The sequence below is a fragment of the Schistocerca nitens genome, chromosome 8 (assembly GCF_023898315.1).
Source record: "Schistocerca nitens isolate TAMUIC-IGC-003100 chromosome 8, iqSchNite1.1, whole genome shotgun sequence".
Taxonomy (NCBI): Eukaryota; Metazoa; Arthropoda; class Insecta; order Orthoptera; family Acrididae; genus Schistocerca; species Schistocerca nitens.
Window position 1 is genome coordinate 385,654,837 of NC_064621.1, and position 14,061 is coordinate 385,668,897.

The 14,061-nt window shown below is 38.3% G+C and overlaps 1 protein-coding gene across 2 annotated transcripts in view; it reads right to left on the reverse strand.

Moving 5' to 3' along the window:
* LOC126198588 (NAD-dependent protein deacetylase Sirt6) overlaps nt 1-14,061 on the reverse strand; it is a 93,132-nt gene that overhangs the window by 27,995 nt on the left and 51,076 nt on the right. For both annotated transcript variants that reach the window (XM_049935037.1, XM_049935036.1), the window contains exon 4: nt 3,836-4,130. In XM_049935037.1, the coding sequence (XP_049790994.1) occupies nt 3,836-4,130 (295 nt within the window). The remainder of the gene's footprint in view (nt 1-3,835; nt 4,131-14,061) is intronic.

The window sequence follows — 14,061 nt, forward strand, 5'->3', positions numbered from 1 at the left end:
GTCTAGAGTCCAACTGATATGATCACAAGCCCACGAGAGGCACTGAAGGCAATGTCGTGCTGTTAACAAAGGCATTCATGTCGGTTGTCTGCTGCCATAGTCTATTAACACCAAATTTCATTGTACTATTCTAATGGATACATTTGTTGTACATCTCACATTGATTTCTATGGCTATTTCACACAGTGTTGCATAACACTGACAAATCTATGCAAACACTGCAGTTCTCAGCCATTAAGTGAAGGCTGTTGGCCACTGCATTGTCCGTAGTGGGAGATAATGTCTCAAATACGGTATTCTCGGCACCCTCTTGACACTGTGGCTCTCAGTACACTGAATTCCCTAATGATTTTTGAAATGGACTGTCTCATCTGTGTAGCTCCAACTACCATCCTGTGTTCAAAGTCTGTTAATTCCTGCCGTGCGGCCATAATCATTTCGGAAATCTTTTCACATGAATCACCTGAATACAAATGACAGCTCCGCCAATGTACTGCTCTTTTATATCTTGTCTATGTGATACTACCACCATCTGTATACAAGCGTATTGCTACCAAATGACTTGTCACCTCAGTGCATAATAAAAAGTATATATTCTACCACTCCAAATTAGCATCAAAAACTGAACTTATTATCCAGCTACTAGTACTACTGCTTCTATGAATACTATTCATTTCTTGTTATTTTTTATCAGGCTCATCTTTTCTTTGCGAGCCTAATAAATCTAAACAATATTCTTGGTCAGAACCTATGCTCATTCTGCACTTATTTCCATACCCTACGATTCCCAACCCTGTGACCATTCCCGCTGTAAGACTTGCCATATGCGTTCTCCTACTACCAAATATACAGCCCTGTAATTGGCAAAACACATACTATCAAAGGGAGGGCCACCTGTGAAATGACATGTCATGTACCAGCTGTTATGTGAACACCGTTTGGCCTTTTACATTGGAATAAATATCACCACATTATCAATTAGGATGAAGGGGCTTAGAGGGTGCATACTAGCAACATACAATATTCTGTTGCAGAGCTTGCTCTGCAACATGACAGTTGTGACCTCATTACCTGTTTCACCACACATCATCCGGATTCTTCCCCCTGACACCAATTTCTCAGAACTCTGGACATGGGAACCAGAGTTACAACACTTCCTTGGTTCTGGGCACCCACCTCGCCTTAATTTACATGAATTTCTTCTGTCTGAGCATTTCTTCTCAGTAACTATTCCTTTATTCATTCCCTATGCCTTCTATTTTCTGTCCATTTTTTTCCACTCATGGCACCATCCATGATGTACAGGGCACTTAGCTTTCCACTCTTATTAACTCTAGCATGATGTTTTGTCCTTGTAATCTCAGTCTTGTTTATTACTCTAACTTTCACCTTTAAGCTCTCAGGTTTTCAAATATGCAGTGAAGTCCCCAACAATCAGACTTGTCTTCTCATCCTATCTGGTAAGTGTCTCCCAACTCGGGGTTCTGGGAAACTTTTTTGTAACCCTCTCCACTTCCTACGCCTCACTAATCCTTTTTCTTCATCCATCTTCCTTCTCTTTCAACCCTTCTGTAGAGGAAGGAGCTACTGGCTCTGAAAGCTTGCACATTTTCTTTCACTTTTAAATGTGTTTTCTCCTGCCGCTGCTTAGTGAGTGGATTTTTTTATCTGTCCAATTATTAACAACTGTAGGTTGTTTCTGCTAACAGATGTGCCCTGAAACTATCCTGCTCAACAGCCATTATTTGCTGGACACCAAGGCAATATGGCAGCATATCAGCAACTTTTCCAATGTGGACATCGATTTCGTGATTCACTGACATACTTCTGTAATTACTTACACTAATGTAGTGGATAGTCTTGAAGGCTGTTTTATCTAGTGGCCACTGAACTCGGCTGCTTTTTCTTCATATGTTGAAGACAGTAGTGATGGCACCACGCTGACATGCGCCTGAATGACTCGTGAAGTCTTCCTTGGCCTTCCTGGATACTGTTGCTGTAGTATCACCAAAGATGCAAGATGCACCAGGGTGACTCATTCGTCACCTCCTGCCCATGACTCACTGGTTCTTCATAGAGTGCACACACTTACAATTTGTACTCTGCAATGCTTACACTGCTGCAGATTCAAGTGTAGTTCACCAAATAAATAAATAAATACAGATATGTAGCATACAGACGACAAACAGTCAGGCAATACATCAGTCTGTTCAGATGGTTAAGGAATCTTAATCACTTCCTGACATTAGGGAGAAAATTGTGTGTTGTTTTGCCTGTGTTGGAAATTTATTTCGTTTTTCCATAATTGTAAAATGATATAATTATATAATTTTTTGTACTCATGCCAGTTCCAAGTATCCTATGTATTTCTGTTCCAAAGGCTTATCTCTCATCAATACACGACTCCTCTTTTCTCAATGCCCAGGTTTAATGAGCATATTTCCAAAATTACCAACAATGCATCATAAAGGTTGCACAAAAGGTGCATGTCAATCTCAGTAAAACTCTTGACTTAAGCTTCACAATCTTTAATTCATGGACCCATATTCTCACACCATATCTACAAGAGAGACAAATTAGACTGATGGTATGGCCTGATTGTTTTCAAATTAAAACTATTTCCAATTTACAATTTTGTGCATCATCTTTGACTTGTTTTTATGCCTATATGACGTGTGAGGTTATGATGTTTACCTAGGAATACATCTAAATATCTTATTACCATTCTTATTCTAGTTGTTATATTGTTTACTTTTATTTTAAGATTTCTTGATAGGTACTATTTTAGCAGTAAATACACTATGGAAGATCCTTCAAGTTCATGAAATGTATTACTACACTTGTCTTCTATAATTCTCCTTGAGTCACTACTTACGGCAAAAAAACACACTACTGTATCTGCAAATGCAATCAGTCCACTTATGTAACTGCTGTCAAAGCTAGCATATTTGCAGTATCTTTTAAATCTCTTGCCTGATTTGACAGGTCTGACCACAATTTAATGACATACCCTTACTGCAGTTCTTGACTGTTCTAATTCCACCCATGTTAAAATCACAACAGGAGTTTCAAAAGCAGCTGCTCCTTCTTTGTAATAGGAAAATAAGTCACAATTACTACTGTCAGTTCAGCAACCTAGCCATACACGCAAAAAGTGATTCCCAATATCCCACACAAAAAAAGCATTGGTATTCTTGTCACTGTCAAACATTTCTATTCTATGACGGTTTCCGCACTTTTCTACTATGAGAATATTTAATTTTAATAATCACCACCATCATCATTATTATACTTTATTTAACAAGTTCAACAAAATATAACAATTTTTACTTTAGGCCAAATTTTATCAACCGAGAACAACTTGCTATTGATTCTTATTTAATTTGAGAAACCCATATACACAATTTATGACATTGCTTAGTTAACAAATATTTTTTAAAGGAAGATTTTGTTTGTTGTCAGTGTTTCAACTGGTATGCAGCAGAGACTGAGATTAGGTTAACTTATTTGCTACAGAGTTGTATAGAGAACAGAATCTTCAAACTAAAATAAAGTAGTGCATCAGTTATTTCATTTCTTCTAAATTGATGTACCATTTGTAACAGTTCTTTTGCAAAATATTAACTATGTTACTACAAACGTTATTACCTTACAGTTATTGAAAATGATAGATATCACCACTAATACTACATAAAAAATATCACACATATAACACCAGAAACAGATAAGGGGCCAATGACTATCAAGACAATTTAAACTGTAAGCACTTCTATTAAACTTCGATAAATTTCTAAATTTAAAGCAACCTCAGGTGTTTATGTAACAACAATCTTACCAAGAGTGATAGTCAGCGAGTGCCAACTCGTCATCTGGCAGGCCATGCTCCCAATCAAGAATTGTGTCACGCATTTGTCCACGACAAATGCGCCCACCTCTTCCCCATTTGCAATCTCTTCCAGACTTCTTCTGGCCTACAGTAGCACTAGGGGCAGCAAGGACAACCTGACGTTCACATCTATCACATCGTTCCACAAAAACATTTCCATGTAGCTCAGATATGTGGGAACGTGGCAAACCCGATCGCATGTGTAGCCCATCAATATTCTGGCTCACCACATATGATATCTTCCCTGTGGAGAAAGATCAGCATATTTTCACTATATTACATTTATGCATGCTGGAAAAAAGAGGAAAAAAAGAAAATGAAGGCAGACAAATTCTAAAAATAATCTTCAGAGAACTTATCTACACCACAGCAGCCTTTCAGACCATGATAGGTAATTCTACAGGACACACAATATTTGTAAAAGAGCAGGCAAGATGATACACACAATGGTGTCAACATCTTAAAAATAAGCAGGATCTCAAATAAAAGAAAACTATGGTTTTATCCTAAGGAGATATGTAGTTAGTGAAGCCTCTCGTTGGAAAAACACACTGTCATTAGTGGCTCATTGCTGTATTCCTGGGAAAACATTGATAAAACTTAGCTGCGGCAAAGCTTTTATAATACAAATGATAAACCCAACACACAAAACAGAGTGACATCTCAAATAAAATAATAGCCTGGGCATACATGAACTGCAAGCTCAACTGTTGGCTATAGCACGTATACAGGACAACACAGTCCAAAACGAAACTGCAACCACACAAGGATAGCAAAAATATTTGCATGCAGTACGGCAACTTTTTTTTTTAACAATAGGTGATAGTTTGAGGTCTACTGATGAAAGCATGCCAGTCGAGATGCAGAAAGCAAAATCAGATCACCCAGAAAGTAAAGAAACTTTGACTGTCAAAATTTTAACAGTAAATTGCAGTATAATTTGTGAAAAGGTCTTACATTTACAGCATTCCAGGAAAGTACTCATGCTGAAATTATTCTCAGAACTGAGTGCTGGCTGAAACCTGAGGTAGAAAACTCATATATATTTAGCAAGACATGGAATGTATCCTGAAAAGACAGATTAGATGCAATAGGAGGGCAATTGACAAAAATATTGTGTCTATTGAAGTCAAAATTAAGTCAGACTGTAAAGTTCCCTAGATCCAAGTAAGAGGCCTAGGTGAACTGGAGTCAATTAACGGATGTTTTTACTGGCCACCCGACTCTACCATTACAGTTTCAGAATCATTCAATGAAAGTCTACACTCAGTAGCACAGTATTAGTTGGAAGCAACTTTAACCTACTGGGTAGAGAATTACTGTCTATGGATTTACTGCAGGTGGTACAGATGGACGATTTGTGAAATAGTTTTGAACACATTTCCCGAAAACTGTTTTGAGCAGCTAGTTCAACAGCCCACATGCAATGGAAATATTTCAGACCTTGTAGCTGCAAACAGGCCTGACCCTGCCAACAGTGTCAGTATAGAGACAGAGATTAGTGATCATGGTATCATTGCAACAAGAAATCCGTAAGACTACTGGTATAAGTATTTTTGCTAGAAAGAGCAGATGAGCAATTGTTAATATCCCACTTAGACAGTGAATTTACATCATTTACTTCCAATATGATGGATGTAGAGGAATTATGGGCAAAGTTTAAACAGATTGTAAATTGTGCTCTGGGACGTGTGTGCCCAGTAAGTGGATTGACAGAAGAGATCCACTTTGGTCTAATAACAAAACTTCGAAAATGATGATGAAACAACTGTTGCAATCTAGCTTCAAAAGAGAACTCTCAAATGACAATAGGCAAAAGTTAGTAGAAATTCATGTATCTTTGAGAAGACTGATGTGTGAAGCATACAACAACTATCACCATACCTTAGCAAAGGCTCTAGCTGAGAACCAGAGAAAATCTGGTCCTACATAAAATTGCTAAGTGTGTTGAAGGCTTCTATCCATTCGCTCGATAACCCATCTGCTGTGGCAGTAGAATAGAGCAAAAGGAGATATGCAGTTTTAAATTTTGCCTTTAAGAAATCATTCCTGCAGGAGAATCATAAAAACATACTGTCATTTGAGCATTGCACAGACTCCCGTATGGAGGACACAGTAATAAGGATAGAGAAGCAACTGAAAGTGCTGAAAACAAATAAGTGACCAGGTCTGGATAAAATACCAATTCAATTTTACAGAGAGTACTCTATGGCGTTTGCCCCTTACGTATCTTGCATTTATCATGAATTTAGTGCTCAGTGCAAGGTCCCAAGTGACAGAAAAAAGTGCAGATGTTCTTGTATGTAAGAAGGGTAAAAGAATGAACCTAGAAAATTGCAGACCAATATCCTTAACATTGGTTCCCAGCAGAATTCTTAAACATATTCTGAGTTTGAATACAATACATTTTCTTGGGATGGAAGAGCTTCCGTCCACAAATCAGCACGGATATAGAAAGCGCCATTCATGTGAAATTCAGCTTGCCATTTTCTCACACGGTATCCTGCACTCTGTGGATGAAGGGCAACAGGCATATTCCAGATTCCTAGATTTCCAGAGAGCATTTGCCATGGTGCCCCACTGCAGACTCTTCATGAAGATACAATATGGATTAGGTTCTCAGATATACGAGTGGCTCTAAGACTTCTTAAATAATGAACCCAGATATGTTATCCTTAACATCAAGTTTTCATCAGACACAAGGGTATCGTCAGGAGTACCCCAGGGAAATTAACTGATAGTTTCGATAAACCCGTGAGTACTACGGTAATGCTTCGTAAACTAAAATGGGAATACCTGGAGGCTTTTCATTAAACAATATTGAGAAAATTTAGAGAACTGGCAGTTGAAGCTGACTATAGTATGATTAAACTGCCACCAATATACATTTCATGGAAGAACCACGAAGATAAGAGAAATGAGACAATCTTTCCCCTCATTTCATTGACATATGGAATAGGAAAGGAAATGACTCTTAGCGGTACAAGGTACCCTCACCATGCACAATAAGGTGGCTTGCAGAATATGTCCGGATGGTTATAAAGTGCAACTATTCATGGAGGTCCAGCCTGGACTGTAATTATCGTATAGCAGCAAAACATGGCAGATATGCTAATGCATGAATATGAACCAATTTCTGCTGGACAAAAACTTTAGTTTCAATTGTGGTGACCAGCTGCATATCTAGCACTGTACACTGTTTATATGATGGTATGACGTCCACGCTGTCAATTGACAAGCCATAATGTGGGTGAGCAATGTAGCTATCAAGAAGACAGACCATGCACTGTTAGTGAATGGCAGCAATTATAGTGCTGCATTGAGATAGTATCACCAATTGAAAGGTCTGAGGAGGGGCTAAATGTCATTCAATGATTTAAAGAAGATGATAATGAAATTCAAAAACATACGTGAGCTTGGTGTGGCACCTGGAAGAGGAAGGCATCCAATTCTGGTGGAAGTTACTGACGCGGTTGCTGTAGCTGTAACTGACCATGAAGCATGTGCCCCGGACAGAGCTAGTGTTTGTGCAGTGTCACAAGAACTGTCCATCCCATTGTCAACAGGACAAAAAAGTTTTACAGTCTATTTTACAACGGTACTCATACAAGACCCAAACGGTGCAGTAACTGAAAACTCATGATCCACAGCAACATTCTGAATTTGCTCTTCGGTTTCTGGCAGGGATTGAAGTTGGTGGCATGTGGCCAGGCAATATTCTATGGAGTTATCTGGCACATTTTACACTACAGGGTGCAGAGAATACACAGACCTGTTGGATTTAGGGTACTGTTGAACCATGTATTAAGCATGAAGAGCCACTACCCTCAACTTACGTGGCTGCATGGTGTGGATTCACAAGCACCTTTATTCTTGTCTGTTCTTCTTTGAAGACACCCAGAGGGACTGCCAGGTGCACCGTGACATCTGCATGTTATTGAGACCTTGTGCAGCATGTGATTCCTACTTACTAAGAACACAACTGTGTGGGAACCACTGTTTTCATGCAAAATGGGGCAATTACTCATGTTGCTCACCCAGTGAAAAATCTACTTAATGCAACCTTCCATGAACGTGTTACCTCCACAGGTTTTCCAAATGCAAGGCCTGCAAGACAATTTGAACTGAATCCACATGACATTTGGCTCTGGGTATATCTAAAAGAAGATGGTTACCAGGGACATGTTTTGGTCTCTACCTGATATGAAGGCCAGTATTCAGTAACACATTGCTTAGATTCCACTGGAACTGCTGGAAGCAACTGCTGATCACACCGTTTTGCAGATGCAGCATTTTGTCGATGTCTCTGGTACTCATATTGAGCAAATTGTGTAAGTGGAAGGTAATAATAATATCAACATTATGCCTTTCTCAGTTATTTGACACTTTCTGCCCATGTCCCATTCCTAATTCATGACTTTTGAAAACATTTCTATACATATTTTTTGCATTCACAGTGCCAGATTTGCACCTGGTGACGAAAATTGGAACCATTTTTTTCTGGTGTATATCAGTTCCGCATTAATCCACTACAATATCTACCAAGTTTCACTGCAATATGATAATTACTGCCCAAGCTGAACCTCTATGGGTAGCTGCACTTTAATTATAACCACCTAGTATGTACATGTAGATGCAGATGTGCTTGAGGATGAAGGAAGGTTATAATTTAATGTCCCATTGATGATGAGCTAATATGATAAATGGATGTAAATAACATACAGACTAGGATGGGTAAGAAAACTGGCTCCCCCCTCCCCCACCACCAAAGGAACAATCCCAACATTTACCTCAACCATGGAAACCTACATGTGGATGATCTGAGGGATATCTGAACACTTTTTCTACTGAATGTGCTCCCAATGTCTTAATATGGTAACAGGTTGACACACACACATCTACAATTATATAAATACTCAGCAAATTGCTGTATAGCAGCAGAGGGTACATAAAGTCATTATTTCTCTCTCACTTTCTTATTCCACTGATGAATAGACTTTGGGAAAAATGACTGTATCCCAATATAGACACCATAATCTCTCTTCAGTTGTTCTTGTGTTTCTTCTGCTAAATATAAAATGGAGAACTGAGAAGAGTAAAGTGCTCAAATGTTGCTTCTCTAAACGTTTATAACAGCCTTTCATGAAAACATCCATAGTCTTCCTTTAAAGAATTGCCATGTAACATCACTGAGGATCTATGTAGCATTCTTGTTTTGGCTGAAATGATGGGTACAAATCTAGCAGTATGTCTCTGCATTCCTTTGGTCCCTCGTTTTAATATAACCTGAACATTTTGCAAATTTAAGGCAAGCTACTAGTCACTACACTCTTGCACATATGACAGCTGCCCTACCACCGCCACCCACAACACAACACACCATGGGAGAAGAGGGGGCCTCTAGTAGACCCACAATTAAACAACTCTGGGGAAATGTCACATATGACCTACAACAAGTCCTTAAAAGTGCTAAATACTTCTCAATACTTGTCATCTGGATTCATCTTCCCCTCCCCCAAACTGGCAACCCCCATAATTCCACCTTTTACCTGCTTTCAACATTAACCTCATTCATCTCCTTACTGTCAACAAAGTTCATGTCCAGTCACTCACAGACAAGACTGGAACTGTAGTTGAGGGTAGCTCAACTCTGTTTACAAATGTTCTTTTACGAAAAGGAAACCAGGAGTATTACTTCATCTTAATCATCATACCACTGAAAAGGTACATCACCTAGGAAGGCATTTCTGATAGGGAAGTATGGAGGGGATGAAGTCTGTGCATGTGGGGCGGCAGAGAGCACTCAAACAAAAGTCCGCTTTGCTGGACTGTGTTACTACAGACAACAATCAGGTTCATTTTCTTATGGTACATGGTATTATATGCTCAAATCTACGAGGGGATTAATACATTTTAAAACCAATTTCAATCCACTGCCTACATGAGGAAGTCTTTCTTCATGTCTCTATGTTGCATTTACTGCTCCACAGCTACAGCTACAGCTACAGCACATGACGTTGGAAGGTGAGACCAGCTGACACGCCTTTGTACAGACGTCAAGTGCAATTTTTCTCAAATCGATGATAATCTAATGGCAAGATCATGAAAACTGGTTGCTATAATAGTTGTTTATTGCAATTTGATTTGTATGATAAGTAAAAATGTAATACGCAATAAAATTAACTTCACATTCAAACTAAAATCATTACATTTGCTTGACAACTGCTTCTACTCTATGTATTTTTTTAAAATGTGTATAATGCTAGTATGGGGGTATGTTTGACTGTAGTTAAATGTAAATCATTGTACATAAAAAAGAATTACTGGCAGCAAAGACTAGTTAAAAAGACAATCATTAAAACTGTCACTATATTGCCCCCCCCCCTTTTTTTTTTTAACTGAACAAGCAAATAATTAACCATCTTCTGTGAATAACTTGAGGGAATGCTGACCGATAACACCGAAAACCACCAATATCTCGACTTGTTGGAATATTGGAGTTTTTGACAAATTTATATGGACACATTCTCGTGAGTAATTAGAGCATACAACATGCTGGGAAACGCGTAACTCCTCCTTGGGCAATATGTTGAACATTACAGTCTGCAAACTTCATAGGATACAAATTCCTAATCAATAAAGTCTAAGAAGTTCTCATATGCTATGTATACAGTTGATATGTTGACAAACAGTTTTCAAATCATGAGTCTTTAAAAGCTAGAAATATTATTACTTTACTTTGTTCCAATGTCTATATAGTGATAGCATTGTCATTGCTCTCTGAGTCCATGTTCTACCCATTTGATTCTAAATTTAAGATGATAGGTTCAAGGCTTATATTCATCTTGGTCACTTACCAAATAGTATCAAAATTCTGACAGATAACCAACAAGTATTTAAGAAGAAATTAAAAGAATTTCTGAATGACAACTCCTTCTACTCCATAGAGGAATTTTTAGATATAAATTAAGAAAAAAAGGAAAAAAACCAAACATAAAAAAATAATTAAATAAATAAAATTGTTTTATTAACTTAATTATGTTGTTAAATTAACTTAATTATGTCATGTATTGGAAAATTTGACTCGTTCCACATCATTACGAAATATCGTATTCATGATCCATGGAACTAGTATTAATCTAATCTAATCTTCACTTCACTGTCATAGTCTTCTTTCTGTAGCTTTTCAGTGTGCCGCACACACTGTGCCCACACTGAAGGAGGGATGTTTATTGCTTCATGCAAATTAATTCACTGTCTTATCTCGAATGTTTTGTTTTCTCCCCTCACATAGCACATAACCTGCACCCAAATTGACTCTGTAGGATTATACTGACAATGAAACATGTGTAAATACAAAACTGTGTGACCACATTCACGTGCAAGAAAGTCAACTTTGTATTTTTCTGTTGCGTGACTTGCAGAAATTAACAAGTTGCACAAGTTAGGCAAGAGTCTGGCTTGTATTGCATGGAATATCTTTATTTTTAAAACAGATTACAATACCAGCTTTCCTAATGTTTGTACTCCGTGTTTTCTTGCTAACATCATGGTAATTACAATGACCAACTTCCAGACAAGATATGGCACGAACTGTTCAGTGAACCACTTTCTGAAACTGAAAACTTTCGTTTCTGAATGGTAGTCACTGCTGGTTTTCTTGCAACTAATAAAAATTCACTCTCAAGAACGAAACCAGAAGAAAAGCCAGCATGAAGAATAAGTATCCCAGAACCTTTTCCTATGGGAGCTTTAAAGCTGCTAGTACCAGCACTCACTTTTTCCAGCAGGTATTTATGGTATTATTCTAATTCACTCATGTTTCATCTGATACAGTGTTCAACTAATGCCTTCTCTTGTATAGTGCATCTTTATAAGAGTTGTTGTTCGTGTGTCACCTATGTGACTTCTTTCAATTAAAAACTCTCTTCTTACCATATTTGAAACCAATGTCCTCTTAGATTCTTTGCACTGACGAAATGCTACCTTTCACGCATAACTGTAACAAGTGTTTGTGGTGTCGGTTATTCACTACTTACATAGTCCTACATTTCAAACAAGGAGCAGTTTACAATATTGTAGTCAACACCATTCATTCGTGATGCAAGTTTCTTGTGATTTCAGTGCTTTCCAAAAGACACAAAACCAAATTTTGCTGAAGTTTCTACAGCTCTGACACCTTTGTTTATTATTCTCTGTACAGGTCTCTTGCCAAACATAGGTTTGAGGTTCTTATTGCTTCTTCAAAATAACAAAAACAGGAGTCCCAGTTTCAGATTCACGTGTGAATAAGTTATGAATGCAGTAAATAAACTTCCCCACCTGCTTGTGAAGCACTTCATTTTAATCGCCGTCACAAGACATTTATTTGTATATCACACTAAAACATTTACAGATATACAATCACAGCTGTACTGCTACATGAAAGTAACATCGACATCTGAATGAATAATTCGGTCAGTCTGTTAAAGCTGTATTGTTGCGAAACACAGCAACAGCCCAGTGTGCGGCAGAGGGATTCTTGCAGTCTAGTTGTAGCTCATGGCCAACCGTTCAGAAAGAGATTGATTCTTATTGGACGCTAGCAGTTAATGGATGGGGGATGCACATAGTGGTTGAAAATAGGCTGTTTTCCTACATGATGTTGACTACAGTGTCAATGGCATTGAGAAACAGCTGAAATTGTTAAAATTGAACAAAGCCCCAGACCCAGATGGAATCCCCATCAGATTCTATACCCAATTTGCAACTGAGTTTGCCCCTCTGTTAACCCTAGGATGCATATACAGGGCCTCTGAGGCCCTTCCATGTCTTCATTTTTAAAAAATCTGTAATTTTTCGTTTGATTTCAAACTACTTTCCAGTACTCTTTCACTAACACTGTGACATTCCTCTTATCAAGTCTGAACGAGATACCTTTTTAAGTTTTTTGTATAATTCAATATGTTTACCCATACACCGTGAATGCATAAGCAGGGCTTCAGAAGCCCTCACACATTTATAAATGTTCTTTAGCCTATAGTGTCTTCAACATTTGGTTGGGAGCAGTTACTAATTCAACAATAACTGTAGTGGTATTTCCAGCAACAGGAGTGCCAACAGCAGCAATAGCTGCAGTAGTAACAGTATAACTAAAAGATAACAGACACTACTTTAACATATTGACGATGTCGGTGTATTATTAATTTTTTTGCTATCAAATGTTTTATTTTTGCATAGTATTGTTATCCTGTGCTGCTCTTGTCAGCCTCATTGTTACTGTAGTTTGTTTGTTGCTGCAAGGCCCATATTGCTACGAGTATGACTCATTTAGCGCTGCACAAGCTGCTGTTCGAGAGACACGCCTTTTGCTATGGCTTCGACACGCAAAGCAAAAGAGTCAGTACGTGCAAATGCAGCTAATTTTGAAAGTGTTGTGGCTCAGTGGTTTGAAGAAGATGATTCTTGCGAGGAATGAAATATTTTTGAAGATGTAAGTAGTGAAGAATCAGCCAATGAACCCGCAGATGTGAATATCGAGGCAGATGACAATCCTTCCGATAATATTACTTCATCAGAGCCTGAAAATGAAGAACCACCACAAAAAGAAATAGAAGACCACACATACATTAGTCGGAATGGAACGATTTGGAAATTAGATCCTCCTGCAACTTTTCGTACACCTGTCCATAATATCGCAAAGAAGGCACCTGGTCCAGCCCGTGATTTGAAAACCTGTAAACTTAGGGATGCCTGGGACTATTTCATCTCCAAGGAAATACTAGAGGAAATCATCAACTGCACAAATATTGAAGGCAGAAGAGTGGCTGCTTTACGTGGTAAAACGTGGAAAAACGTTTCGCTTGCTGAAATGAAGGGTTTTCTTGGTCTTTTACTGCTTTCTGGTGTTGAGAAGAGTTGGGATGTCCCTATTAGAGAATTATTCTTGGATAAAAAGGCAAATTCTACATATAAGGCCGCCATGTCAGTAAATAGATTCGAAGATATAAGGAGAATGATTAGATTTGATGTCAGGCGTACCCGTGAAGCTCGTTCTGCAGATGACGAACTTGCAGCTGTTCGCTATATATGGGAACTATTTCTTGACAAGTGTAGAAATAGAATGATTCCCAATGATTCGCTCACAGTTGACGAACAGCTAGTCCCATTCCGTGGAAGATGCAGCTTCACCCAGT